The sequence below is a fragment of the Crocodylus porosus genome, unplaced genomic scaffold (genome assembly GCF_001723895.1).
Source record: "Crocodylus porosus isolate Cpor-Errol unplaced genomic scaffold, CroPor_comp1, whole genome shotgun sequence".
In the NCBI taxonomy this organism is placed as follows: Eukaryota; Metazoa; Chordata; order Crocodylia; family Crocodylidae; genus Crocodylus; species Crocodylus porosus.
The window spans coordinates 26,701,005-26,728,324 of record NW_017728916.1 but is presented as its reverse complement, the minus strand read 5'-3'; the positions used below and the strand labels follow the sequence as shown (position 1 = coordinate 26,728,324).

Below are 27,320 nucleotides of genomic sequence, written 5' to 3'. Positions count from 1 at the left end.
ACCTGAGGGATGGGGGGAGGGGGGCAGGGGGAGCCCTGGGAGGCAATGAGAAGAAGGGGAGCCTGGAATGGGAGAGGAAGGGAGTAGGAGAGGATTCTTACCTCAAAGCCCCTGCTCACCTGAATGTGTGACTGCTCTGAAATCAAGCTAACACTAACACTAATTACCACTTTGACAAGCATATTTATAATGTATAACAAGACCCTTAGATGCATAATTTATTTATATACTAATGTAAGAAACATGGGGAATAAGCAGGAAGAATTTGTGGTCCAAGTGCAATCAAGGAATTCTAGAATAATAGAAAATCAGGGTTGGAAGTTACCTCAAGATTTCATTTGTTCCAACCCCCTACTCAAAGCACAACCACCCCAACTAGATCATCCCAGCTAGGGCTTTGTCTAGCCAGGTCTTAAAACTGTGTATGGATAGAGATTCCACAACATCTCTGAGTAAACTGTTCCAGTGATTTACTATGCCCCTAATGGGAGATTTGTTCCTAATATCTAACCTAAACTTCTCTTGCTGCAACTTGAGACCATTGCTCCTTGTTCTGTCATCTGCCACCACAGAGAACACCCTAGCTCCATCTTCTTTGGAACCACCCTTCAGGTAGTTGAAGGCTGCTATTAAATCCCCTCTCAGTCTTCTCTTCTGCAGACTAAATAAACCCAGTTCCCTCAGTTTCTCCTCAGAAGTCATGTTCCCCAGCCCCATAACTGTTTTCATTACTCTCTGCCAGGCTCTCCAATTTGTCTACATCCTTTCTGTAGCAGGGGCCCAATACTGAACACAGTTCTTCAGATGTGACCTCACCAGTGCCAAATAGAGGGGAATAATCAGTTCCCTCAATATGCTGGCAACTCTCCTACTAATGTAGTCCAGTATGCCATTAGTCTTATTTGCAACAAGGGCACACCGTTGGCTGCTATTCAGCTTATTGTCCACTGTAATCCCCAGGTCCTTTTCTGTAGAGCTGCTGCTTAGCTAGTCAATCCCCTGCTCACCTGAATGTGTGACTGCTCTGAAATCAAGCTGTACTGTAGCCTGTACTGGTGCATAAGATTGTTGTATCCTAAGTGCAGGACTTTACACTTTGTCCTCATGAGATTTCTTTTGGTCCAATCCTCTAATATGTTGAGGTTTCTCAGAATCCTAGCATTATTCTCCAGAGTATCTATATTAATCCATAAGTAGTATTCAAATCACAGGCTGAATCAAAGATCAGGAGTTAAGGATCAAATTACCAAAGCCAAGGGTATTTTCTAAGTAGCCAGAGTCCAGAAACTTAGCTGAGCAGGGTCAAGAAGGAGAAAACTAGAGAAAGATTTAGTACAACAGACATTCAGAAGACCTCTTGGCTGGCCTGCAACCTGTTGCAGCATGTGGGAGAAAGCCACCTTGGTTTCTCCCCAAATTCTCTAACGTGTGACAATGAGATTGGGATGGGCCCATCACAGAGGATTCACACCTCAGTCTCTCTTTAGGTAACTTGAGCTGGCTGCATTCCTGAGGGAGGGGGGAAACCTGCTCCCTCTGCCTACCTGACTGGCATCAGCCACCTGGGTGAGGGGCATCTACCTGGGGAGCTGGAATCTGCCTGGCAACTGGTGATGTATTTCAAATTGGTTGGCGGATAGCCAACCGGAGCTGACCTCCACTGGACCAGGTGAATGAGGTCACAGGGGCTATATAAGCTGGGACTGCCCGGGAAGAGGGGACAGCAGCCATGTGGGGGACACAGAGAAGCCTTACTATCTGAAACTGGCTCGCTGTCACCCCAAAACTCACGAGCTGGAAACCGCCTGCCCCCAGAGGGGAAACTTCACCAGCCTCTGGAAGATGCTTGTGAGTAAGCTACTCGAGATCTGGTTAGATATCTAGCTGGCAGTAACTCAGGTGCGTGATCAAAAGGCTACCTCAGCCAGACTGTTTGCTCTTTAGGATTTCTAGGATATTGCTCAATCTTGTACCCTATTTTCACCCTACCCCTGTGATCAGTAAAGTCCTCCTTTGTAACCGGTGTGGGAGACTTATTGAGGGGTGGGTCTAAATTATGTCTAAGAGACCCCCTTAGGTCTGCGGACTAAGGGAGACTTTACTTTTTGCCCCCGCACCTGGGGAAGTGCCCCAAGTGCCTGTACTAGGTCGAGTACCTGTAGGACTTTAGGCCTGTGTTTCCCCGAGGACACAGGGCCGAGAGTGAGTCTATTCTCGGGGTGGTGGCAGCTACGTTACCCCCAGGCTAGCGAGTGTGCTCCGGGAAGGGGGTTGGCCAGACATAAGGTGCCCCTAGGGAGGCATTCGGAGCCTGGAAGGTGGTCGGGCACAAGAAGGTGGGCGGCTCAACGCAGGAGCACCCCCTACTGGCCCGCCACACAGCAGGTGTAACTAAATGTGGGGGCTGCTGCAATCAGGAGGCCCTAACAGTGCTCTGCTGGTTCATTAGCTTAGGTAAGGCTGCCACTCAGAGGTGCAGGAAGTTTTGGCCAGCTGAGAAGTTTACCTAGGCTGGGCTACCAGTTAGGACTAGGGTGGTGATCATAAAGGACAATCTTGTTGTCCTCTGTCCTCTATTGATACAAAACCAGACACCTTTATGTCTTGAAGAGAAAAACAGAGGACATAAAGGCATCAGGTTTTGTGTCAATAGAGGACAGAGGACAGAGTAGCAGAAAACTGGAATGTCCTCTATGATGGCTGGCCTAGATAGGGCCCCTAACACGAGGACAGCTGGCTGCACTTTTAAGAGGCCCTTTTAAAAGCACTGGAGCAAGCTATCTCCTTGTGAAAGTAGAATGGAAAGTGTAACAGGAGATTAGCCAGGGTAGGCAGCAATCTGTTCAATGAGTTTAGAAGGAATCTTTAAAAAAGTGGAAACTTGATTTTACTAGGGACGAGTATAAGACTGTTGCACAGGTGTGCAGAAAAAACACGTAGAAGGCCAAGGCACAATTTTAGATGCAACTGGCAAAAGATCTAAAAAGCAGTAAAAAGGGATTCTAGAAGAATGTCAAAAGTAAGAGGAAGACCAGAGAAACCATAGGTCCCTTACAGAATGTAGAAGGCAATGACATAGGGATGATGCAGGAAGAGTGAGATAATTAGTGCCCTTTTTACTTTGGTCTTCACAGTTAGGAGCAACTACCAACTGATGAACACAGCTGGCACAGTTGGCAGCAAAGATAGGGAAGGAGTCTAATACCTCAGAGTAATGACAGAACAGGTTAGGAATTAATTAGAGAAGCTAGATGCTTTCAGGTCATCAGGGTCAGATGGGATTCCTTCTTAGGGTAATGAAGGAATTTGCTGAAGTAATTTCAGAGGTATTAGCTATCCTCTGAGAACTCATGGGGGCTGTGTGAGGTCCTGGATTACTGGAAAAAGGCAAATATAAGGTGCCTGTACTCAATTAATTGAATCTGCTGGAATGTGATAATTAGCATGCTCCAGCCTCTGTGTTTCGTGTATCAGTGTCCCTGTGGTTCAAAATGGTGGTGGGGACATGTTTGTCAAGCACTAGTTAAAGTGCCTCTACTGCCATTTTGAAGCATGGGGACACTGATACACAAAGTGCTGTGGGCATTTTAATTAAAGCGGCTCCATTTAATTAGAGCAGTGCTATTTTGAAGCACAGGGATGCTGATACATAAGATGCTGTGGGCGCTTTAATTAGAGCATCTCTCAGATCTGCTCTAATTAAAAGCCCCCCCACCCCCACATGGGGCACATATTAAAACACCTATAGGGCATTTATACACATACATTTTTGTGCCCGGAAGTGCTGGAAATCCTGCACGTCAGAGCAGACTCGATTAATTGAGTCTGCTCCACACGTAAGCTGACACTCGTGGCACTGCATCGCTTGCAGTTGCATAAGCAGCACAATGCACATCAACGCGGAGAAAATGGTTGTGATGCACTTTTAAACTAAAATGCCTTCTATGTGTTTTAGTTCAAAAGCAGACCACTGCCATTTTCTGCATGCTAATGCGCATTTCACCACTTACACAACTGCAAGCAAGGCAGCACTGGGCACTTTTCAAAGCACCTGGTGCTGCAGTGCCTGCATGTGTAACAATGCTCATAGTGTCCATTTTTAAGAAATGGAAGGAAAAGGATCCAGGGAATTACAGTCCAGTCAACCTGACCTCGATACTTGGAAAGATAATGGAACAGGTCCTCAAGGAATCTATTGTAAATCATTTAAATGAAAGCAAGCTGATCATGAACAGGCATGGATTCACCAAGAGAAAGTCATGCCTGACCAACCTGATTTTCTTGTTTGTTAACGTGACCAGCTCTGGATGTGGAGGAAAACAGTGGGTGTGATATACTTTGACTTTAGCAAGAGTTTTGATACTGTCTCCCATGACATTCTTATTAACAAGCTAAGGCAATACAGACTACATGAAAGTACTGTTTGACAGTTACATAATTGGTTGGATCATTGGGCTCAATGAGTAATCATCGATGCCTGATTGGGAGGAGGTGTCAAGTGAGGTTTTCCAGGGGTCTGTTCTGTGTTCAGTATTGTTTAATATTTCCATTAATAATTTGGACACTGGGACTGAGTTTACACTTAATAAATTTGCAGACGTCACCAAGTTGGATGGAGTTGCAGGTACTTTGGTGGGTAGGGCTAGGATCCAGAATGACCAGAATAGGCTGGATAAATGGTCTGTAATCAACCAGATGAAATTCAGTAAGTACAAATACACAGTCCTGTACTTGAGACAGAATAACTGTATGCACAAGTTATTGGCTGTGGTACTGCCGAGAAGAACCTGGGGGTTACAGTGGACCATAAGATGAATATGAGCCAATGCGCTCTTATTACTAAGAAAGCCAACAGCTTATTGAATTGTTTTAATGGGAGCATCACTTGCAACGGAGTGATTCATTCACTACATTCAGCAGTGGTGAGCCTGCCTCTGTAGTACTATGTCAAGTTTTGGGCCTCACACTTCTGGAAGGATATGGACAGATTGGTAGTCCTCTCCATGGACTTCCACCTTGACAGGGTAGAGAGGCTTGCATGTACCGATGGCCCTAAGAGCAACACTGTTAGGAGTCTTGTACTCCTGGTAGGGTCTCGCATGGTAGAAAGGTCAAAGGTGAGGTATGAGACAAAGAGCAGTCCAAATAACATAAATACTTCGATGGTGGGGCAGGCAGATGAAGAAGGTGGATGAAGTCACTTGACCCTTGGAATGGGATAGGAGGATGATTTTGCAGCTGTGATTGCAACTGAACAGCCCTTTTTAGGATCCCCTCTGCTCATCCTGCATGGGGAGGGGGTAGAAAAGGTACCACTAACATAGACTCCCCACCTTATCTTAGCTGACTGGATAGCTGCTTCCAGGAGGATCACTCAAATTGTGGTTGAAGCACAAAAATGTCTTTTGCATCCTCAAATGTACAAACCCTACTAGACAACCTGATCAGTGACATATCTGAATGTAGAACTGCTGTTACCTGAGACCTCTCACGATACAACATTGATATCACTGGTCTCTGCAAGACCAGATGTGCATATGAAGACCGTCTGAAGGAGGAGGGGGGGTGGCTATACATTCTTCTTGAAAGGGAAACCTGAAAATGACAGGCAAAAACACAGCATTGGGTTTGCCATGAAAAACCAGATTGTCAGCCAAATGACTAAATTCCCTGTTGCCATTAACGAGCGCCTCATGACTCTCCACTCCAACTGACCAGCAATTCATTTGCTACTGCTCCAGCACATGATGCTGAGGAAGAACAGAAAGAACAGATTTATTCTCACCTTTTTGAAATCCTGACTATCATCCCAAGATAGAATAAGATCATCCTCTGGAAATTTCAATGAGATAGTTGGCTGGGACTTTAACATGTGGAGGGGAACCATTAGGAAGGCCAATTCCAACAGCTTCCTCTTATTCAGTAAATGTGCAGAGCATGAATTTGCCATTACTGACACTATCTTCAGACAATGTAACATGTACAAAATAACGTGGTAAAACCCCCACTCAAAACAATGGCATTTCCTTGATCACATCATTGTAAGAGCACCTAATCTAAAAGACGTTCATATCACACGTATTGTGAGAAAAGCCAGTGACTGCTGGACCAGTCATTGCTTATTGCGATCCATCATGTCCATTAGGGTTGTACTGAAACATCAAAAGCAACCCAAATTGGCCTGAAGACAGTACAACATCAAATGCCTTCAGACCCCTAGACATTGTGAAGCTCTCTAAACATATCTCAACAAGAAACTCACCAATCTTAAGACTGAAAATAATAACACTTGTGTTGAGGAAGATTGGCAAGCTCTAAAGGATACCATACATGAGGTTTGCACAGAATTAAAAGATCATAGAAAATTAGGGTTGGAAGGGACCTCAGGAGGTCATCTAGTCCACGCCCCCTCCTCAAAGTAGGACCATCCCCAACTATATCATTCCAGCCAGAGTTTGTTGAGCTGGGCCTTAAAAACCTACAAGGATGGAGATTCTACAACCTCTCTAGGTACTCCACCACCCACCAGTACTTCACCACCCACCTAGTGACAAAGTTTTTCCTAATATCCAACCTAAACTTTCCTTGCTTCAATTTGAGACCATTGTTCCTCGTTCTATCAAAGAGAGTGGCACTGATACCACAAAATGGAAAAACTAGCTTGGAACAGGACTACACAATGCTTTTTGATAGAAGGTACATCTTACTTTGAAGAAAATGGTTTCACTGTAGAGGCATAAAATGACAAAAATGGAAGGATATGAAACAAGACTGAGGAGTCCATGATCCGACTCTCCCTTTAACCACCATCTCTGGTGTTTGCCAGAGAGCCTGCAGCTCTAGGAATGGCCTTCTTAGCCATCAACAGGCTTATTTACAACTCTTTACTTGACCTGTTGGAGTGATCATTCTTGACTGTGAGGGTTTGCCACCACCACTGGGCAGATTGGAAAGAATCCAGCGCAGAGCAACAAAAATGATTAGAAGCCTGGGGAGTATGACATGAGGAAAGATTGAAAGGAAAAAAAATACTCACTTGGGCTCTGGGAGCAGCGCAAGATGCACAGGTGAAGTTGGAGGGCCTGAGGCTTGTCCCATCAGTAGCAAGACTCCCAGCAGCTTGATGCGAATGGACACACACTGCACCCTGAGGGTCCCCTGGAAGTCTGCAGCCTCCTCCTCTGGCACCACAGAAGCCTCCACCCAGACAGAACCCATGGTTCTGGACTCCATGCAGTTGGAGCCCCTGGCTCTCAGCTGTGGGGGCTGCCTGGCACATTTCCAGGCTCATGGGACCGGGAGTATGGCCACCTCCCCTTGCGGGGTTTGCTCCACTTTGGAGTCTCTGGAGAATTAGATTGAGGAGCTCCAGGCTGCAGTCCAGAGAGTAAGTGCCATCAGGGATGGCAAGCAGGAGGTTGACTCCTACTGCCAGGCCCTTCACCCCCTGGAGGTGGAGGGTGGATCAAGGTCACCTTCCAGGTCAAGGTACCGTCCAGCTAGGGGGTTGGACCAAGGTGGTCAAGGGCCCAAAGGCCTGCCGCACCAAGGTCCCCTCCCCTCTGGGGCTTTGCAACAGGTATGAACCTCTTGCATCCCTAGTAGAACCTGCAGAGATGCCGTCTCCTACAGGCAAGGGAGGATCACCCCCCCCCACTCTTCCTAAGATGAAATGCAGAGTGCTTATCATGGGAGACTCCCTCCTGAGGGGGACTGAGGGGGCAATCTGTCGCCCCAACCGCCTAGCCCGGGAGGTCTGCTACTTCCCGGGGGCCCGCATCTGGGACGTAGCTGAGATGATCCCAAGGATTCTCCAGCCCTCCGACTGCTACCCTATGCTTCTCATCCATGCGGGCACAAATGACATGGCTTGTAGCAATTCCAGCCAGGTCATGAGAGACCGCAGGGCTCTGGGAGCAGGGCTTAGGGGGTTGGGGGCACAGGTGGTCTTTTCCTTGCTCCTTCTGGTTGTGGGTCATAGGCTGAGGAGGGAGAAATGGGTTGAGGTAGTCAACCAAAGACTGCGGTGCTGATGTAATCATGAAGGCTTTGGCTTCCACAATCACAGTCCACTCTTTGGTGACAGAGGCAGTGGTCTGCTGGGGAGGGACAGCCTCCACCTCACTCCGCTGAGGAGGAGGCTCTTCTCAGCTAGACTGGCTGACCTGCTCGATTGGGCTTTAAATTAAGCCTGATAGAGGATGGGGGGATTACCGCCACTGCAAGCCCACTGGTCAACTTTTGTAAATCCAGCGGTCTAAGGCACTCAAGGGAACCCACCCCTACCCTAGCCCCGGAACGATCTGTGGGGAAGACAAGGGCCCTTAATGGAATACTTGCCTACCTGTATACCAATGCCAGGAGCCTGGGGAATAAACAGGAGACACTGGTCCTCCTGATAAACAAGAATGACTACAACATCATAGGGATAATGGAGACCTGGTGGGACTCCACCTATGACTGGGCCACAGATATAGATGGCTATGTCCTGTACAGGCGTGATCGTGCAGATAAAAGGGGTGGGAGTGTAGATCTCTGTGGCAAGGACAGCTACACGTCCCTGCAAATTGACATTGGCACCCAGGAAGGATGACTGGAGTCTCTCTGAGTTAAAATATGTGGGGAACATAACACAGGGGACAACATGGTAGGAATCTACTACATACCTCCTAACCAGAAACAACAGTTGGACCAGGAATTCTCTAGGGAACTAGCTGAGGCTGCATGCTCTCAGTGCATGTTTGTCATGGGAGACTTTAACTACCCAGACATCTCATGGGAAGAGCACTCGGCCAAATCCGATTTTTCACAAAGCTTACTCACATGCGTGGATAAGCTCTACCTGACCCAAGAAGTCTGTGGGATGATGAGAGGTAAAATGTTGCTAGACCTGGTACTGGCCAAAGGGGATAACCTAGTCAGTGACCTAAGAATCAATGGAAAGCTGGGTGATAGTGACCACGAGCTGATCACCTTTACTATGCATCAAAAGCTGGCAAGTCAGCCAGCAATACTGAAGTCCTCAACTTCAGGAAAGCTGACTTTGACAAGCTCAGGAGACTCCTGATTGAGGCCCCAAAGGAATCACGACTCAACAGGAAGAGGAGTCCAAGAGGAGTGGCTGCTTCTCAAGGGAGCGATCCTGACAGCACAAGGGATGGCCATCCCATCTCGAAGGAGGGGTTGCAAAAGGGCACAGCAATCCCCTTGGCTCAGCAGGGAACTTGAGGACCTCCTACACCTCAAAAGATGTAGGGTGGAAGGCTGGAAGTACCACCAAGGAGTAGTACTCAGCACTGGTCCATACCTTCAGGGAGCAGATCAGGAAAGCCAAGGCTGCATCTGAGCTCCATCTGGTTTCACATATCAAGGATAACAAAAAGTCCTTTTTCAGATATGTAGGGAGTCAGAAAAAAAGCAAGGATAACATTGGACCCCTGCTGAACCAAACGGGACAGCTGATAACCGACACCCAGGAAAAGGCCAACCTGCTTAATAGGTACTTCACTTCGGACTTTCACCAGTCCAGTGGGACTGCCCTACCTAGCAAGATGCTGGACGGCCAGGGTGAGGGCATATTTATACTCAGCATCAGTGTTGATCTAGTAAAGGATCACCTTGAGAGGCTGGACACCTTCAAGTCAACTGGTGCTGACAGATTACATCCTAGAGTACTCAAGGAGCTGGCGGGTGTCATAGCCCAACTATTGGCAAAAATATTTGAAAACTCATGGTGCTCAGGTGAAGTACCTGAAGACTGGAAGAAGGCCAATGTGGTACCCATCTTCAAGAAAGGGCGGAAAGTAGATCCCGGGAATTACAGGCCAATCAAATTGATCTCAATCCCCAGTAAGATTCTAAAGAAAATTATCAAGGAGACCCTTCTGGATAAGCTGGCTGAGGGCAACATCCTGAGGGGTAGCCAGCACGGGTTTGTTGCAGGTAGGTCTTGCCAGACTAATGTTATCTTCTATAACCAGGTGACATATCATCTGGACAAGGGAGAAGAGATTGACGTCCTATACCTGGACTTTAAAAAAGCTTCTTATCTGGTGTCCCATGACCTCCTCATGGAAAAATTGGCCAACTGTGGCCTTGGTTTCGCCACAGTCTGATGGCTGGGTAATTGACTCTGAGGTCGGACCCAGTGAGTAGTTTTCAGTGGTAGTGAATCATCATGGTGCTCTGTGTCCAGTGGTGTCCCCCAAGGCTCTGTCCTTAGACTGGTTCTTTTTAATGTCTTTATCAATGATGTGGACTTTGGTGTCAGAAGCACACTGGCTAAGTTCACTGATGACACTAAACTTTGGGGCATAGCGTCCACAACCTGAGGACAGTCTAGTGATCCCAGCTGACTTGGATAAACTTAGTAAATGGGTGGATACAAACCTGATAATGTTCAGTATTGATAAATGTAAGGTACTCCACCTGGGGGGGGAGGGAACCTGCAGCATGCTTATAGGCTCAGCAGTGCTATGCTTGCTAGCACCATGGCTGAAAGAGACTTGGTAGTCAAGATTGACCACAAGATGAACATAAGCCACCAATGGGATGTTGCAGCTGGCAAAGCAAACAAAACTCTGGCTTGCATTTACTGATGCATCTCGAGCAAGACCCAGGATGTCATTTTCCTGCTGTACTCAGCCTTGGTGAGGCCACAGCTGGAGTACTGCATTCAGCTCTGGGCTCCACAATTCAGAAATGATGGGTGGAAGCTTGAAAGAGTCCAGAGGAGAGCCATGCACATGATCAGAGGGCGAGAGATCAGGCTTTATGACGAGAGGCTGCGAACTAGGGGACTCTTCAGCCTGGAGAAGCGCAGGCTCAAGGGGGACCTGGTGACTGCTTATAAGTATATAAGGGTTTTATCTCAGGATCTGGGAGAACATCTGTTCACCATAGTGCCCCAAGGAAAAACAAGGACCAATGGTCATAAACTCCTCCAAGATTGTTTTAGGCTGGACATAAGGAGAAATTTATTTACTGTCCAAGCCCCCAAGACCCGGAATAGACTCCCTCTAGAAGTAGTGCAGGCACCTACTCTGGACTCATTCAAGAAATGTTTGGATGCTTATCTTGCTGGGATCCTTTGACCCCAGCTGACTTCCTGCCCCTGGGGCAGGGGGCTGGACTTGATGATCTTAGAGGTCCCTTCCAGCCCTAATGTCTTTGAAATCTATGAAAGAGCTATGATTGCTTATTCAGGAGAAGCGAGGAATAAAGTGGGATTTGATAATAGTCCTCAAATTCCTGAAGGATGATTACAGAAATAATGGAGATGGATTTTTCTACTTTTCTCTGGGGCTGTAGGGGACAGGACTAGGAGCAATAGCCTCAAGCTTCAGCAGGGGAAATTTAAGTTGGCGATTAGAAGGAACTTTCTGTTTATGAAGGTGGTCAAGCATTGAACAGGCTGCCTGGAGAAATTGTGGAATTTCCATCCTTGGAAATTTTCAAGAGCAACTTGGATAGATATTTGAGTGGGATGGTTTAGTTAGGGATGATCCTGCCTCGAACAGGGGCCTGGACTAGATCTCGTCCAGATGGCTTGAAATTGGGAAGTACTGTGAACATAATAGAGGCCAGGAATGCAATTCAGAAGGAACTTGATAGGTTGGATAGCAGGGCTGAAGCCAACAGGATGAAGTCCAATAATGAGAAATGCAAAGTGCTATACCTTGGGAACAATAATTGAAAACACTAAACAAATTGGATGGCAACTGACTGAATAGCAGCACTTTGGAAAAGGTCTTGGGATCTTGGTGTTTCCCAGACTCAGTAAGAGTGCATTGTGATTCAGCTGCAAAAAAGGCTAACAAAGTTTTAGGCTTCTTCAAAAGAACAATTAAGTGCAAGACACAAGCAGTGATGGTGTCTCTTTACTTGCTACTTTTTAAGCTTGATCTAGAGTATTGGTTACAGTTTGGGATCCCACATTTTTAAAAAGATGTTGAGAAGTTAGAGAGGGTAGAGGCAGGTGACAAAAATGATAAAGAGTTTGGAAGGCAAGCCATTGAAATAGGCCTGTTCAGCTTGCAAAAAAGGTGGTTAAGAGGGTACGTGATAGCAGTCTTCTACTATCTGAAGCTCTTCCATAAAGAAGAGGAAGCCCTCTTTTCCCTTTCATTTTTTTCCCCCACCTTCCTCAGAAGCAATAGTTGTTGGCTGCTGTTAAGGCTAGGAATTTTGATAGTGGTGTGCTTATGCTCCTGCTGGGAATAAAATCTAGATGTTCCTGGTTGGAAGGTCTTGGTTCTCCACTCAGGGTTAGACTGATTGCCACATTTGGGATGAGGAAGAATTTTTCCCCATGGTCAGATTGGCATGAGTAAGGGTTTTTGTTTGTTTGTTTGTTTTTGGGGGGTTACTTCCTCTGTAGAAGGGGGCATGTCCCTCTTAGAGCTCTTCAGTGCATGTTAACACCACTTGCAATGGCACTATTAGTTCTTCTTCTCCTGCTTTACCTGTGGTAGGTTAGGGTGTTATTTGTGTTTTTTGCTTATGTGCTTTCCAATTGTATGACAGGATGGATTATGTACTTTTAGGAATATGTAATGGTACTTTAATATTTCATCGTGACCTCATTTTGTTCACACAGGGCCATTCAAATTCTGGTTTGGATAGCTTGTTCAGAAATGATCCTGCTTAAGCAGGGACTAAATGACCATCAGAAATCCCATAGACCCCTATGATTCTGTGATTCTGTCAGGGTTAGAAGTGTCTCCTGGATAAAAAATAGCAGCACAATGTGCTTTAGGGGTAAGGGGATATTTACTGTATTTACTCGAATACAAGATGTGGTTTTTTTCCCCCTAGTCCACTTGGGGAAAAAAAGCCCCTTTTCTTACAGTCAAATACAAGGAATCCTCATTCAGTATATTGTTTATTCCTCTATCTCTTCTCTGCCTTCTTCTTCCCCATGTCTGCCACACCTTGAACCACAAATATTTCAAGTCATATATTGCCAACTCCAAACACTCTCTTCTGGTGAAAGCCAGTCCCTTGACCAACAGTAAGTTTATCACCTTCATATTGCTATTGCCTCACAAAAGTATTAAGGTTCTCAGTCTCTGTGGGTGCGTCTACGCAAGACACTTTACTGTGCAGTAGAGATAATTACTGTGCAGTAAGCATCTGCATCTACATGTGCATATACTTACTGCACAGTAGTTGGCTGTAATCCTGACTAAATTTGCTACCTGCAAATGCAAGTAGCAAATGTACTCAAGATTACTTACTACACAGGAGCGCATGTGTAGACACATAACCAGGAGCAAATGTACTCCTGATCAGCAAGGCAGGAAGGGGTGGGAGACTGCTCCCTGCCTATGGGAGCTACCTCTTGCTGGGGTAGTCTGTGCCACTGGAGCTTGGATAGAGACAGTCTCCCCCTGCTCTGGCAGCAGCGAACTCCCAGCCTCTGGTTTGTGATCATGGGGCTGGGAGATTCTTGTTTCCCAGCCCAAGCTCCATGGTCACGTGGCCCAGGCTAGGATATTCTTATCCCCCAGCACCAGCACTGGGAGATAAAGATCTCCCAATGCCAGCCCTGCAACTGTGGAGCTGGTGCAGGGAGATAACTAGGGCTGTGCAAAATTTTGCCGGCAGTTTTGTTTCAACACTGTTTCGAGCTTGAAACAGCAAAATCAAAATGAAACAGAGCTTCAAAACAGCCTTGAACAAAACGAGGCAAGTCAAAATGTTTTGAAATTTTCAAAAGGTTTCGAGTTTTGAAGCTCAAGCTGGGCTTGTCTGCAGGGAAACAGAGACTAAAGTAAGGAGGGGGAGGGAGAAGTGGGGGAAGGAGTGCTCTCATTATTGACCATGTAGCTGGCCAGTGACTGTCATCCTTTCCTGAGGTCTTTTCCAATCCCGGTGATCTGGGGGAGGAATGGAAAAACTGCATAAAAGGCAGCATTGTTTGAACTGCCCTGCTTTCTGCCTTGGTGTCAGTTGAATGAGGGCACACCTTAACACACACAGTGTCACCCACCCATGTCATGAGTTTTTGCTGTCAGCAGCTAGAGGTACGGGGCCCTAGAACCCAGACTCCCCCTGCACCTATCTCCTTGACAGCTGGTAGGCTTCATGGCTGCAGCAGGGCCTAGCAGGCTTGCAGTTTTCACCCCCATGTCCCAAGACAGACACAGTACCACAAGTACCCATGTCACGAGTTTTACTTGTCAGCAGCTTGAGATGCAGTTTCCCCCAAACCCCTGCACCTATCTCCTTGAAACTTGGCAGGCTTCATGGCCTCAGCAGGGGCTAGCAAGCCTGCAGTTTTGACCCCACTGTGGCTTAACACATACACGTGACATGAATGTTTTGCTTTCAAGACTTTGAGGTGCAGTTTCCCTGAAACCCCTGCACCTATCTCCTTGAAACTTGGCAAGCTTCATGCCCTCAGAAGGGGCTACTATTCCTTCAACTTTTATCTAAATCGGGCTAGAAGTGACAACGTTATAGTCTGTTTTGACCTTCCCCATTATAGCCTATGGGCGAAACGTTGAAACAGCATCGAAACAGCTAAACTGTTTCAAAGAAACAAAACAGAACAGCAATTTCAAATTGAAACAATTAGAAACAAAATGCTGTTCCATCAAAACATCAAAACACAAGTTGAAATGGAAGAGTGCCATTTCACACAGCCCTAATAACGATCTCCCAGAGGGCTTCCCATGATCGTGTAGAGGGATATGGGGGCTCCTTGCTGTGGGGGCAAGGAGACATTGTCCCCCTGCTGGGCTTTGGGCAGCAGGCAACTCCCAAGGGCAGGCAGCAATGTTTCAGCCCCTACTAGGAGACAACTGTCTCCTGGGCTAGTACCCAGGGGAGCCTAAATCTTCTCCTGGCTGCTTCCAGGGCCAGTTGCAGAGCCACAGAGAATGGGATCAGTCTGGTTCTAGGAGTAGCAAATCTGCTCCTGCATCCCTGCACATGTAGACAAATGCCCAGGAGAATTTACCCTTGAGTAGTTTACTTGAAAGTAAATTTGCTCCCAGATTATTTGCACATGTAGATACATCCTGTATCTCCAGTCCTTTGGGCATTAACCCATACAACACCATTTCATTTATTGTCACTTTTCATATTGACGACCCTCAAAAACTGGCGTACCTCTTCCCATACCTGGTGCACAAACGGGCAGTACAAAAATACATGCAGTACAGATTTTTCAGCCCCACATCCCTTTCTCAGGCATGCTGTTGATCTTACTAAACCCCATTTATGCTTAATTCCCCTCCTAGGAAGAATATTCTGTATCATATCCACATGATATCCATATGTTCTCTATTATCTGTCACTTCTTTCTACATGTTTGCCATCTGTCCTGTCACATCCCTGACTATCTATCTATATATAAAGGGCTTATTCCATCTGTCTGTATGTCTGTCTGTCTGTCCATAATGCTCTTGGGGGGGGCATGGCTTCCAGCAGGGCATGGCTCCAGCCACTGCTCCGTCAAGAATATCCGTCAGAAATGATGGGCGTAGTGTGGCTTGAGAAGAGCAGGCCAGGTGGAGTGGGCCAGGCAGATGTGGGGGATGGGGTGGGGGGGTGGCACAGGGCTGGACACGGAGCGCAGGGGGGTGTGGGGCTGGATGCAGAGCAGGGCGAGTGGGGTGGCGCGCAGCTGGATGCAGAGTGGGAGAGGGTGGCTCACGGTTGGCATAGAGCAGCGACAGCACGGGATGGTAGGTGGTGGTGGCAGCATGCAAGCTTCCCCCCCACCACACCTGCTTCTGGGAGACAGCGGTGATGCAGGGTGGTGGGTGGTGGTGCTCTGTCCTTGCCCCCCTCCATCATTCTTGATGGGCAATTCACTAGTTGTTATATCTTTCATATCATATTAATCACCTTCTTACAATCTTTCAAGCACTCTCCCTCTAGTTTATTTACCCTTAAGGAACTCTCCATCTTTGCATAATGGGCCAGTGCCTGCCATACACACAGTTTTTCCCAATCTTCCCTGCACTTGCCTCATCTTCTTAATGTTCTTCCTGCAGGGTGATGGCAGAAGCATGCATTCTTCCCCACCCCCTGAGTTGCCTTCTTATAGAACACTAGCCAATTGTCTGTCAAGAAAGACAGGAAGTGGAGGGGAGGGAGCGCTAATTGAGTGCCACCACCTAATGCCCCATGCTGCCAGTGTTCTGCCTCTTGCAGGGAGCGGGGTGGGGGAGCCAAGGCCAGTGCTGCTGACCTCAGCTTCCCCACCCTCTATTTGGTCCTTGGCATGGCTTCACAATCATGGTGGCACTTCCCCACACTTGGAGCACTCTGATTGGGTGTTTCCATCAGCCAGTCAGAGTCTGAATAAAGCATTATGGGTGGACAGAGAAACAGACAGATTTAGACTTTTATAATATTAGAATATAAAGTAAGTTTACAAAAACCTTTCTAAATCTGGCATTCTCCAGTTTTCTAATTCCCCGGCTTTAAACCGCTCCATTCTCGCTACCCTTTATCTTTTACCTCCCCACAAGAAATGCATTTCTGCCTCTTTACCCTTCTTATTTGCTGCCATGATGATAGATACACCACTCCTCTGTAAAGGGTGATAAGCAAGGGTACTGTTTTCATCACAGCCTCCATCCTTTATACAGTTCCACATATTCTTGACAGGTCTTCTCATTTTGTAATAAGTGAACATTTAACTTCCACATAACTTTTCCCCTGTATTTGCTTTTATCTAAACTCACTTCCATTCTCAACAACCAGTGATCGCTGAAGGTCAGATCTATGATCTCCTTTCCAATCCCTAGCCAATTTCACATTAATACAAAATCAGTCCTCAACACCTGTGTCACACTTGGTTCCATCCCTGTAATCACGTTCTTACCCCATAAATATTTTAAACTCCTATTTTTATTATATTAATCAGTACTTTTGAAGAGCTGTCTAGCTCTCCCTCCAGTCCATTCCCACTCCTATCCCCCTCCTTAATAATGCAATTGAAATCCCCCACCATAATTTGCTCTCTACCTCCACCTACATACACCTTAAACTTCTTAAATAGGGTGATCTTTCCTTCTCTTTCAGTCAGTGCATATATATTAAAAATCTCTAATGCTTTCTTGTCGAACTCCATGACCATTTGTTGCAATCTCCCTTCCACAATCACTTGCACTTGCCACACTTTCACTTCCTCACTCTTGAGAAAAATCATGACTCCAGCTACTTTTTTTACATCCGACTTTGCCCACCACAATAGACCTTATCCCCATCTCTTTATAAAACTCTTATAAACCCTCTCCCGTGGGATTCAACACTCCTGTAAACATATTATGTCCACTTTGACCACAATTAATATTGGCATAATCTTATTCCATCTCTTCCTCCATAATACTCGTCTGACATTTATAGATGCAATACACAGAGTCATGCCTGTCCATTTAAATTCCACATCTCGACCACTTTTATGAGTGTTCTATGCTGCTGCTTGATGCAGTCAGCTCTAATCCTCCTCCTCTTTACATCCCCGTCATTTTTGCCAGTTTTTTTATTGCTTTTGTATTCAAAAAGGCTCCCCTTTTCCCTCACCCCCATCTTTCTGCTCCCTCTCCCCTTTCCCCTCTGTGTTAGTCACAGATGACATAATCATTGATTTATTTTTCATAAACCCGTCTCCACTGCCCACATTTTTCCAAGTAAATACTGACGCATCCACCACCACTCTCTGGGTGCAACCCCTAAGCCAATTTGCCACCCACCTTACCATGTAATCATCTATGTCACAGTCGCTCAGTTTATCTATGAGAATATAATGAGATACTGTATTGAAGGCCTTCTTTAAATCCAAGTAGATGACATCCACCTTGATTCCTACCTCTAAGCATTTTGTGACCTGGTCATAAAATGAAACAAGGTTAGTCAGGCAGGATCTACCTGCTATGAATCTGTGCTGATTGCCCTTTAGCATTGTTTTCCCTGCTGAACTCCCACAAATGTGATCCATAATATTTTTTTCCAAGGATAGAGGTGAGACTAACTCGTCTATAGTAACCCAGATCCTCCTTCCTCCCCTTCTTGAAAATAGGGACCACATTGGCCCTTTTCCAGTCCTCTGGGACCTGACCTGAGCACCAAGAGTGCTCAAACAGCCATGCCAGTGGCTCTGCTATGACACTAGACAATTCCTGCAGCACCCTTGGTTGAATATCATCCAGGCCTGCTGACTTAAAGACATTTAGCCCCTCCAAGTGTCTCTTCACTAAGTCTGTGCTAGCAGTTGCTGGGCTAGCAGTTGGTGGGCTGGTTACCCCTATACGCCTGTCTGTGATCCAGCTGGGAGATTTCCCATCCCCCCAATCTGTCACTTATTGCCCTAGTTGGTCTTGTAGGGGACCTATGCTACCCTACACCAATCCTGTCCATATGTAATATTTATTGTGCATCTTTTCAACATAACTTTTTGTACATAATTCTCCAACTATTTCTATATCTCTCCCATCTCAAGCAGATCTGTGTATATTTGAATAAGTATTGCCTTGGTTCTTATATTTTCTCTTGCAGTAAATATTATCCCCTTAACTTCTTCTCTTTCACCTACTGCTGCATACATTCCCCAAGAATCCTCATAACTTTCTCAGCTCCAATACAAAATCTCCCAAGACTTCTGGTTAGGAAAGGTGACCAAGCTATTCAAATATTCCACTTTAACATCTAAAACTTCAAACAATACTCTAATGTAATAAAGTGCTTAGCCCGTCTGTCTGTTCATCCATCAGTAACACTCTTGGAGCACTCTGATTGGTTACTGAAACAACCAATCACAGTGTTCCAAGAGCATTACAGACAGAAGGCAGCAACAGTGTGGTGCGGATGGTGGAATGGAGGGAAGAGAGGCCCTGCTCCCTGGAGGCGGTGGCAGTGCAGGGTGCTGACAGAGAGGGATGGAGGGGATGGCAGGGCCACCTTCCCCACCCCCCAGGAGGTGACAGTAGCATTGTGGGAGTAGGGTTAGAGTTAGCAAGCTTCTCCCTGTCATTCTTGACAGGCAATTCACTAGTTTTATCTATAAATTCATATCTGTTCATCTTCTGACTGCTCCATTCTCCTCCCCCTGTTAATACTGCACTTCTGCTCAGGCATAGATTACCTGCTACTCCATCTCTCACTTCCTCCCATTTCCTTTCTCTTTTCAGGTCTAATTTATTCTTCCCATGAGTCTTCTTCCCTTCGATCACTATTTCCTTCCTAATTTCTCTCTCCTGTCCTCCTCGTCTTCTCTTCCCCTGTTCTTACTGCTGACTGGATTCTTTCCTCATTGCATAAAGCCTCCTCCAAAACCACTGATCCAAACACACCTTTCTTTCCTACCTTTTTTCTCCTCTTCCTCACCTTTATCCATCTGACTCTCAGTGTTCATTTCTACTGTCTAATTTGCTTCTCATCTCTTGATCCACTTTCCTTTCCTTAACTGCCACTCTGCTCTCCAAAGCTGCAACTGATGCTCTTCTGGTTTCTGAAAACTCCACCTCCACCTCCTTCCTGGCGCTGCATCCCTATTCCCCAGATGCTCCTGGCATTGATGAAGGCAGTAAGCTGGGCCTCCACTTGGCCACTACACTTGGTCTTAGCCAAGAAGCATCTGAGTTGCTGTGCCACTCATAGGAATCTACCACAAAGATAGTTTAGTACAGCCCATCTAAGTAAAATATTTGCTAGCCCCCATTGCATGCAGTCCCCCTTAGTGATGACTTCTTTTCAAGTCACAGTGAGCCACTACATTGAATACACTTCAACATCCCCTTCACTCCCAGAGCTAAGTTATACCTTTCTTTCCCATTTCCAATTATTTCTGTTTCTTCAGCGTCCTTAAATATCTAACAGACATCACCAAATGGGGTGCCAAACCATTTGCCCAGAATATTTCTGCCTCTCTTCTCTCTCTCATGATTTACCATATAGTTCATTGGGCCAGGCCCCAGCAGAGTCAATAGTACTTCAAGCCATGGTGACCTGTTATGAGCCAGCAGTGTGTCCTTGTTGCCAAAAAGGCTAACAACATATTGGGCTGTATTGATAGGAGTGTTGCTGGCAGGTATGGGGAAGTAATTATTCCCCTCTGTTCAGCACTGGTGAGGCCACATCTGGAGTACTGTGTCCAGTTTTGGGCCTGCCACTACAGAAAGGATTTGGACAAATTGGAGAGAATTTAGCTGAGGGCAACAAACATGGTTTGAGGTCTTGGGCACATGACTTCTGAGGAGAGGCTGAGTAGCAAAGACTGAGCGGTAATTTAATAATAGTCTTCAAGTATCTGAAGGATGGTTCAAAAGAGGATGGAGCTAGACTGTTCTCAGTGGTAACAGATGTCAGAACAACAGTCTCAAGTTGTAGCAAGTGAAGTTAGGTTAGGTATTAGGAAGAATTTTCTTACTAGGAGGGTAGTAAAATACTGGAACAAGTTACCCAGAGAGGTTGTGGACTCTCCATCCTTGGAGGTTTTTAAGACCTGGCTAGACAAGCCTTGGCTGCAGTGATCTAGTTGGGGATGGTCACGCTTTGAGCAGAGTATTGGACTAGATGACCTCCTGAGATCCCTTCCAACCCTCATTTTCTATGATTCTGTGACCCACAGTTCTGCACTGCTTAGTATGTATGTGTAGTCCAGATAGCCCCAACTCATGACATCAAGTGGGTGTTCTTGTCATGAGTCTTGGAATCCTCCAAAAATTTATATACAGATAAGGTGCAGAGCAACCTGGTCTCGCTCCATTTCATGGAGGGCAGTGCCACTCTAATCATATCAACAGGCTGAGGGTGCAGGGCATGCAGTGACATCAGCTCTGAGTGCAGCCAGCAGGTTTTGAAGCCTAATGCAGAACCTTCTGGCAGTGTCATAGCTGATGCCTGCCTGATATGGTAGATGCTCCTGTCTGGATCAGGAGCTGAGTGTCAGTTTTCCTAGTGGACAAAAACTTTGACCAGGTTCTGGAGGGAGAGAGGGAAAGAAGGGGAAGAGACAGAGAGAAGAGAAGATATAGAGAGAGTTGCTGCCGCCTGCCCAGTGTGGCAGCAGCTCCTGCCTGGAGGTCTATGGCTGATGCCACTGGCAGGTTCTGGGTTAGGGCTCTGGGCAGGAACTTCCTCCGCACCAGAAGGGTAGTGGGTAATCTGTATCTGGGATCCTAATTTTGCTTGCAATATCCACAGATGATGCTGATGCCCACCTGCTATAGTGAAAGTCCCTAATGGGCCCATGGTTAATACCTGGTGCTGCTGGGCAGAAGCAGTGCCACCCACCTGCCTGCTGACCTTGCACCATGCAGTGGCCAGAGTCACCAGCCACCAGTGGACCAGATCCAGTTAACTAGCTGCTGTCTACTCATGGGCTAGATCAAATCTGTTGGTGAGCTAGATTCAGCCTGTGGGCTGTATTTGCCCACCCTTGGGCTACAGTGGCAGTCTTTGAATAACTTCATAGAATCATTGAAAATTAGGGTTGGAAAGGACCTCAGGAGGTCATCTAATCCAATCCCCTGCTCAAAGCAGGACCATCTGCAACTAGATTATCCCAGCCAACTTCACAGCTGGGCAGCATGTGTTTGCATAGGAACAATACTGTATAGTTTCATAGATGTTACGGTCGGAAGGAATGCATTAGATCATCGAGTCTGACCCCCTTTCCTGGGCAGGAATGAGTGCTGGGGTCAGGTGACCCCAGCCAAGTGTCTGTCCAGTCTCCTTTTAAACACCTCCGAGGAAGGGGACAGCACCACCTCACTTGGAAGCTTATTCCACATTTTGGCAACTTTCACTGTAAAGAATTTTTTCCTGATGTCCATTCTGAATTTGGTCTCTTCTAATTTGTGGCCATTATTTCTAGTTACCCCGACAGGCACCCCAGTAAACATTGTATGCCCTATTTCTTGCTGCCCGCCCCCACCCCATGAGTTTGCAGGTGGCCACAAGATCACCTCTCAGCCTCCTGAAGAGGTTCAGATCTCCCAATTGGTCCACACAGGTTTTTTTTCTGTAGGCCTTCAACCAGACGAGTGGCCTTCCTCTGAACCCTTCAGGCCATCCACATCCCTCCCGAAGTGTGGCGCCCAAAACTTGATGCAGTACTCCAGCTGTGGCCTAACTAATACCGTATAGAAGGGAAGTATCACCTCCCTAGACCTGTTTGTGATGCACTTGTGCAAGGAAGGGTGCATTTAGCTTTACATATTACCTCATCATACTAGTGACTCTTGTTCATTTTGGAGTTGACTATGACTCTGAAATCCCTTTCCGCAGTTGTGCTACTTAGAGTGGTACCTCCCAGACTGTAGGAGTGTTGATGATTCTTCGTCCCCAGATGCAACACATGACACTTATCCTTGTTAAACTGCATCCTATTCTGTTTGGCCCATTTCCCCAGCCTGTCCAAATTAGCCTGGATTTGTTCCCTGCCATCTAGTTTGTGTACCTCCCCTACACCCTGGAAGGTATGGTCTTCCCTACAGCCAAGGGCATGTCTACAGCATTTCACAGGTCTGCAGATTTCAGCATATATCTCTGAACTAGTTGTACAGTTGGAAGATATGATGAAATGAGAAACATTTTCATTATTTTTATGAATAAGATACAGACTTCTGTGGGGTTACTTAGATCAAACTGGATTATTAAAAGAACTAAGCAGGAAAGAAAAAACATAATGAAACTGATAAGAGTCCATGATTAAAAAAATGGGGAAGTTATTTATAGGAGAATCAGTCTCTACTTGGCTCAAGCAAGACAGCCAAGATCAAAAGAAATTTACTAAATTTTAAAGGACTTTGGATTTAGAAAAGGAGGGGTGCAGTGGAGCGAGTAACCAGCGGCTGGCCAGATCAATTGACAAAAACAGATTTAAGATTTAGATAAAGAGAAATATTCACAAATACCTTTTATATTTGCCATTCTTTGACCTGCATGCTTTGTACCTTTGGTAAATAAATAAACAGTGCTTTGCTTTGAGTCACTTCAGCTGCCTTGCTAATCACAGGTCCATGAATGAAAAAACTTACAAGTGCCAAATTGACTTGGGTGTGTTGCATTAGCACATTTGAAAAATGAAGGCTGACACTCCGAGACCCAGTCCCACATGGTTCTGTCCAGCATAAAGACCTGTCATCTACAGGATGAACTCAGGAGAGACTGAAAAAGTCCAGCACACCATTTACCATGACAGGAAGATAATTCATCATTAGATGGGATAGAAACTTAAGCAAAATTAAAAGAATAATGCCATGGGAACCTATGGGGTGAAGAACACTGTAGAAATGCACAACATTGATGTTTTGGTTCCCTTTTAGGATACCCTGGAGATGTGTGCCCGAGAGAATGAATTCAAAAGCATCCTATTTGCCCTCTGTTATTTCCATGCTGTTGTGGCAGAAAGACGCAAGTTTGGACCCCAAGGCTGGAACCGCTCCTATCCCTTTAACACTGGAGATCTGATTATTTCAGTCAATGTCCTCTATAATTACCTGGAGGCCAATTCAAAGGTGCGTGAAACAAATAAAGCACCTGAGTATGGGGAGTTTAGCCCCTGTGCCCATGTACTGAAACTTCTGAAATCTCTATCCTAAAATAATAATACCTAGCCATTTTCAGATATTTTTACTTTGTAACTTTGTGTATCATTGGAATAATACAAAGAGACCTCCGCTCCATTTGCATCTACTGCAGTTTGCAGACTGCATTTATATAAAATATCATCTCTGATATATGTGAGTGTCCTTGCTACCATTTTAATGAAAATACTCAGAGATGGTTGACTGCCTAGGCAGATATGTTTAATGTAGGGAACTTCAGTAAGATTTGCTCTGCAGTGTAAATCCCTACAAAGTCTGCTCTGAGCCAGTCTGCTCTGGCTTTCTCTGGGTTGGCTGCCTTCCTGCATGTAGTGATTTATCTGCTAGATAATGTTCAGTTAGTTAGAAAAATGAACAAGGGAAATGAAAACATTCATTCTGAAGACTAGTGCTTTTGGTTCATAGTGTTCAGCACAATGATGTTGTTAATGGGTCAGCATCTTTTAAGATTCTTTCATGCCCTTCTTGGTTCACTGTTTAGGTTCCCTATGACGATTTGCGCTATCTTTTTGGTGAGATTATGTATGGCGGGCACATTACAGATGATTGGGACAGACGACTTTGCAAAACCTACTTGGAAGAATTTATTAAGCCAGAGATGCTGGAGGGAGAACTGCTTCTAGCTCCAGGGTTTCCTCTCCCAGGGAACATGGATTATAACAGTTATCACCAGGTAAACTTTTGTTTTCTGTTGTTACTTATAACACAAATCAATAACTTCCATGATAACCCCCTACTTTGTTATATGAGACAGTGAATAGGGTTACTGCATTTTATGCAAAACCCTACTGCTAAGGTACCCACCCACCTGCTCCCTTTGTCCCACAACCCCTTCCTCTTCCCCCCTTTATTCCTGCCCGCCCTTCCCAGGCTCCTCTTCCCCTGATTCCCTACCACCTGTTGTGCTGTGGATTAAGTTTACTGAGGCAAGAGCTACTTATACAAAGAGGTTTCTTTGTTCATGCTAACAGCACACACAAACGTAGCCATCAGACTCTCTCTCCAGCTCTATCTCTAACTCTACCTCTCTCAAAGTTTTATAATCATCTCCCCTTTCTAACAGAAAACACGGCTTTATTTTAACCAATATATATAAATGCACACAGTAATTTAAATTTTAATAAACTAACAACTTTTCATCTTTGCAGTGCTCTTCGCAGTGTTGCAGATCTGTGAAGTATCACATTAGTCTCTGTGCTGTCTCACTCAAGTCTGTGCTCTAATCTGTATCTTTCTCTGGTATGGACTCTGTTCCTTCTCCTGTCCTTCCATGGTGTTCTGTGAGTGTTTCCTATCCATTTGTTTACATGTCCTTAACTTGTCTCCACTGCATAAGCCCATGAGTGACAACTGTCTCCTGCAGCCATGTTTTACCATCACATATGTATGTCCTATTTTGGGGTACCAAAGGTTCTAATTCTGGTGACCCCTTGTCTAAAACAGCTTTTGTTTATATGTATTATGGATCTTGTAAGCATTCATATCAATTTTGTTGTTTATTATCAGTGATTAAAATTAGGTAGTCTTGTTCTAAATTTCCTGTTAAATAAGAAGTCAGCTGGTGAAAGCCATGTTTCAAAGGAGATGTTCTATACCTCAGCCTTTTTGACACCATTTTCTACAAGTCCATTAGACTGTAGATATCTGAGGTAGAGGTAATGTGTGTAAAACCATATTCTCTTGCAAAGCACTTGAACTCATACCCATCAAATTATAGGTATATTGTAAAGCCTGGCACAACTGGTTTGGCAAAGATAGATTTTGTGTGCGCTAGTACATGCTTTGCAGTAGTGTTGTCTAACTTTTGCTGTTTTCATATAGTGAGAATAATGATCTAAAATCAATACATATTTTTTTCCAGCATGGGTGAATAGATCTATAGCTAGTTTGGACTATGGGGCCAATTCTGTCTCAGTTGCTGTTATCAGCTGTTTTACCAGACTGTATTTTTGACAGGTTGAACATGCTTTAATATACTGTTGTACGTCCATATTCATTTGTGGCCAGCACAGAGCTTTTTTAGCCCTTCTTTTCCATTACTCTATACCCAAGTGTCCATCATGTATCCTCTATGACATATCCTAATGAAATGCTTTATGAACTGCAAGTCTGTCATTTCTAAACAAGAGCCTATCAATTACTGATAGCTGTGTTTCAAACTGGTGATATGGACTGAGTATGTATGCTGCAGGCCATCCTGCATTAATGGCTTGTATTACTATTTGTGCCATGGCATCTCTGAGTACACTCTACATTTTATCAGAAACTGGGCACATTTTCTTTAACAAATTGACATGCACAATGTCTAACTCTCATTTGGTTTTACTTGTCTTCTATCAAAAGCTCCAGACAGAGTATCCACTACCACTAACTCTTTCTCTTGTTTATCCCTTTTAATCTTAAATCCAATAACTGCAACTGAAAGAATAATCTCTGAAATCCCTGAGTTGCATCAGAGTGCCCCCTCTTTACTATTGTCACCATTGTCTTCTGACCCATTTCAGCTAATACAAGAAGATGCAGAACTTTTTACATCCATGTACCAGTGCTAAAGCTTCTTTTTCAATTTGTGCATACTATAATTCAGTTTTAGTTAAAGCCCTAGAAACATAAGCTATGGGTCTCCAGTGTTCCTCAGAATTCTGCATGAGTGCTTCCTCAAGACCCTCTTTAGGGTGCGTCCACATATGCAAGCACATGTGCTTGTAGCAGCTCAAATAGAAATGGTGCAAAGTTGAACCAAGGCTTTTTGCCTCAGCGCACATCCTTAGACATGCACTTTGTTGTGGAGCAAATTGTGCCACTTGGGGCAAAATAACTGTGCCTGGATCCTCCCAGATCTGCAGCCAGGGGGAGCTAGAGCCTGGGCTAGCACCTGTGCTCTCCCCAGCAGTATAAAAAGCTACCCTGTCCTGGCCCCAGCAGTACAAAAAGCTGCCCTGGCAAGTAGCTCAAGGCTGTTCAGTCTTAGGAGCTTCTAGGGCTCAGCCAGTTGGTACCTGGGGACACTACTCCTTGTGCCAGCCAGATTGCTGAAACAGAGAGTTCCCTGCACCCTTTACCCACTGCAGCAGTCTGGCAGTGGGGGCTGCTGCCTGGCTGTGACCTGCTGTGCACCTGCCAGACTAGGATGAGGCATCTGCCCCTCTGGGCCAGCTGCCAGTGGGCTGTGAGTACAGGGTTGGCCCCTGTGCAGCACTACTGCCATGTGTGCCCCTTGCCTGGCCACCTGGGCACCTATCACCTGGAAGATGTTCTGGGTGTGGTGGCCTGCTTTGAACTGTCAAAGCATGTCCTCCTGGCCCCATTTGGCCAGGAGGTCAGCCACAGCCAGCTGGGTCCAAAGTGCCAGCTCTGAGCAGGCAGGGTCCTGCCACTGGCCTCCTCCCTAGCAGGATTTCTGGTGTTCCCTACTGGAAAACTGAAAAATCCCTGATAAAAAAAATCCCAAAATCACTCTGCAAAATACCCTAAAATCCAGGTAGCTCCACAATTAAAACAAAAGACCACTATAAAAAGAGAGAGAATGAGACAGAGAGACAGCAATCACTTGGGCAATGTTTTATTGATATATCTACAGTGTTAAAGCACTGGCTGTTGGGAGGCTATGGCCACATAGGGGTTATGGCCTCCCAACAAGAGCCAAATGGCCCCCACAGGAGCTACCACCCCCCCGCAAGGCCCACATGCCCCACCCCAGGCACCAAATTGCTGCCCCACCTGGCCCCATCCCCTGCCAGCTGCTGTAGC

The 27,320-nt window shown here is 45.7% G+C and overlaps 1 protein-coding gene across 1 annotated transcript in view; it reads left to right on the top strand.

Annotated features, from left to right (window-relative positions):
• The window catches only part of DNAH9 (dynein axonemal heavy chain 9), a 388,028-nt gene that overhangs the window by 315,160 nt on the left and 45,548 nt on the right, over positions 1-27,320 (top strand). The window contains exons 48-49 of the mRNA XM_019536510.1: positions 23,289-23,480; positions 24,052-24,243. Of these exons, the coding sequence (XP_019392055.1) occupies positions 23,289-23,480; positions 24,052-24,243 (384 nt within the window). The remainder of the gene's footprint in view (positions 1-23,288; positions 23,481-24,051; positions 24,244-27,320) is intronic.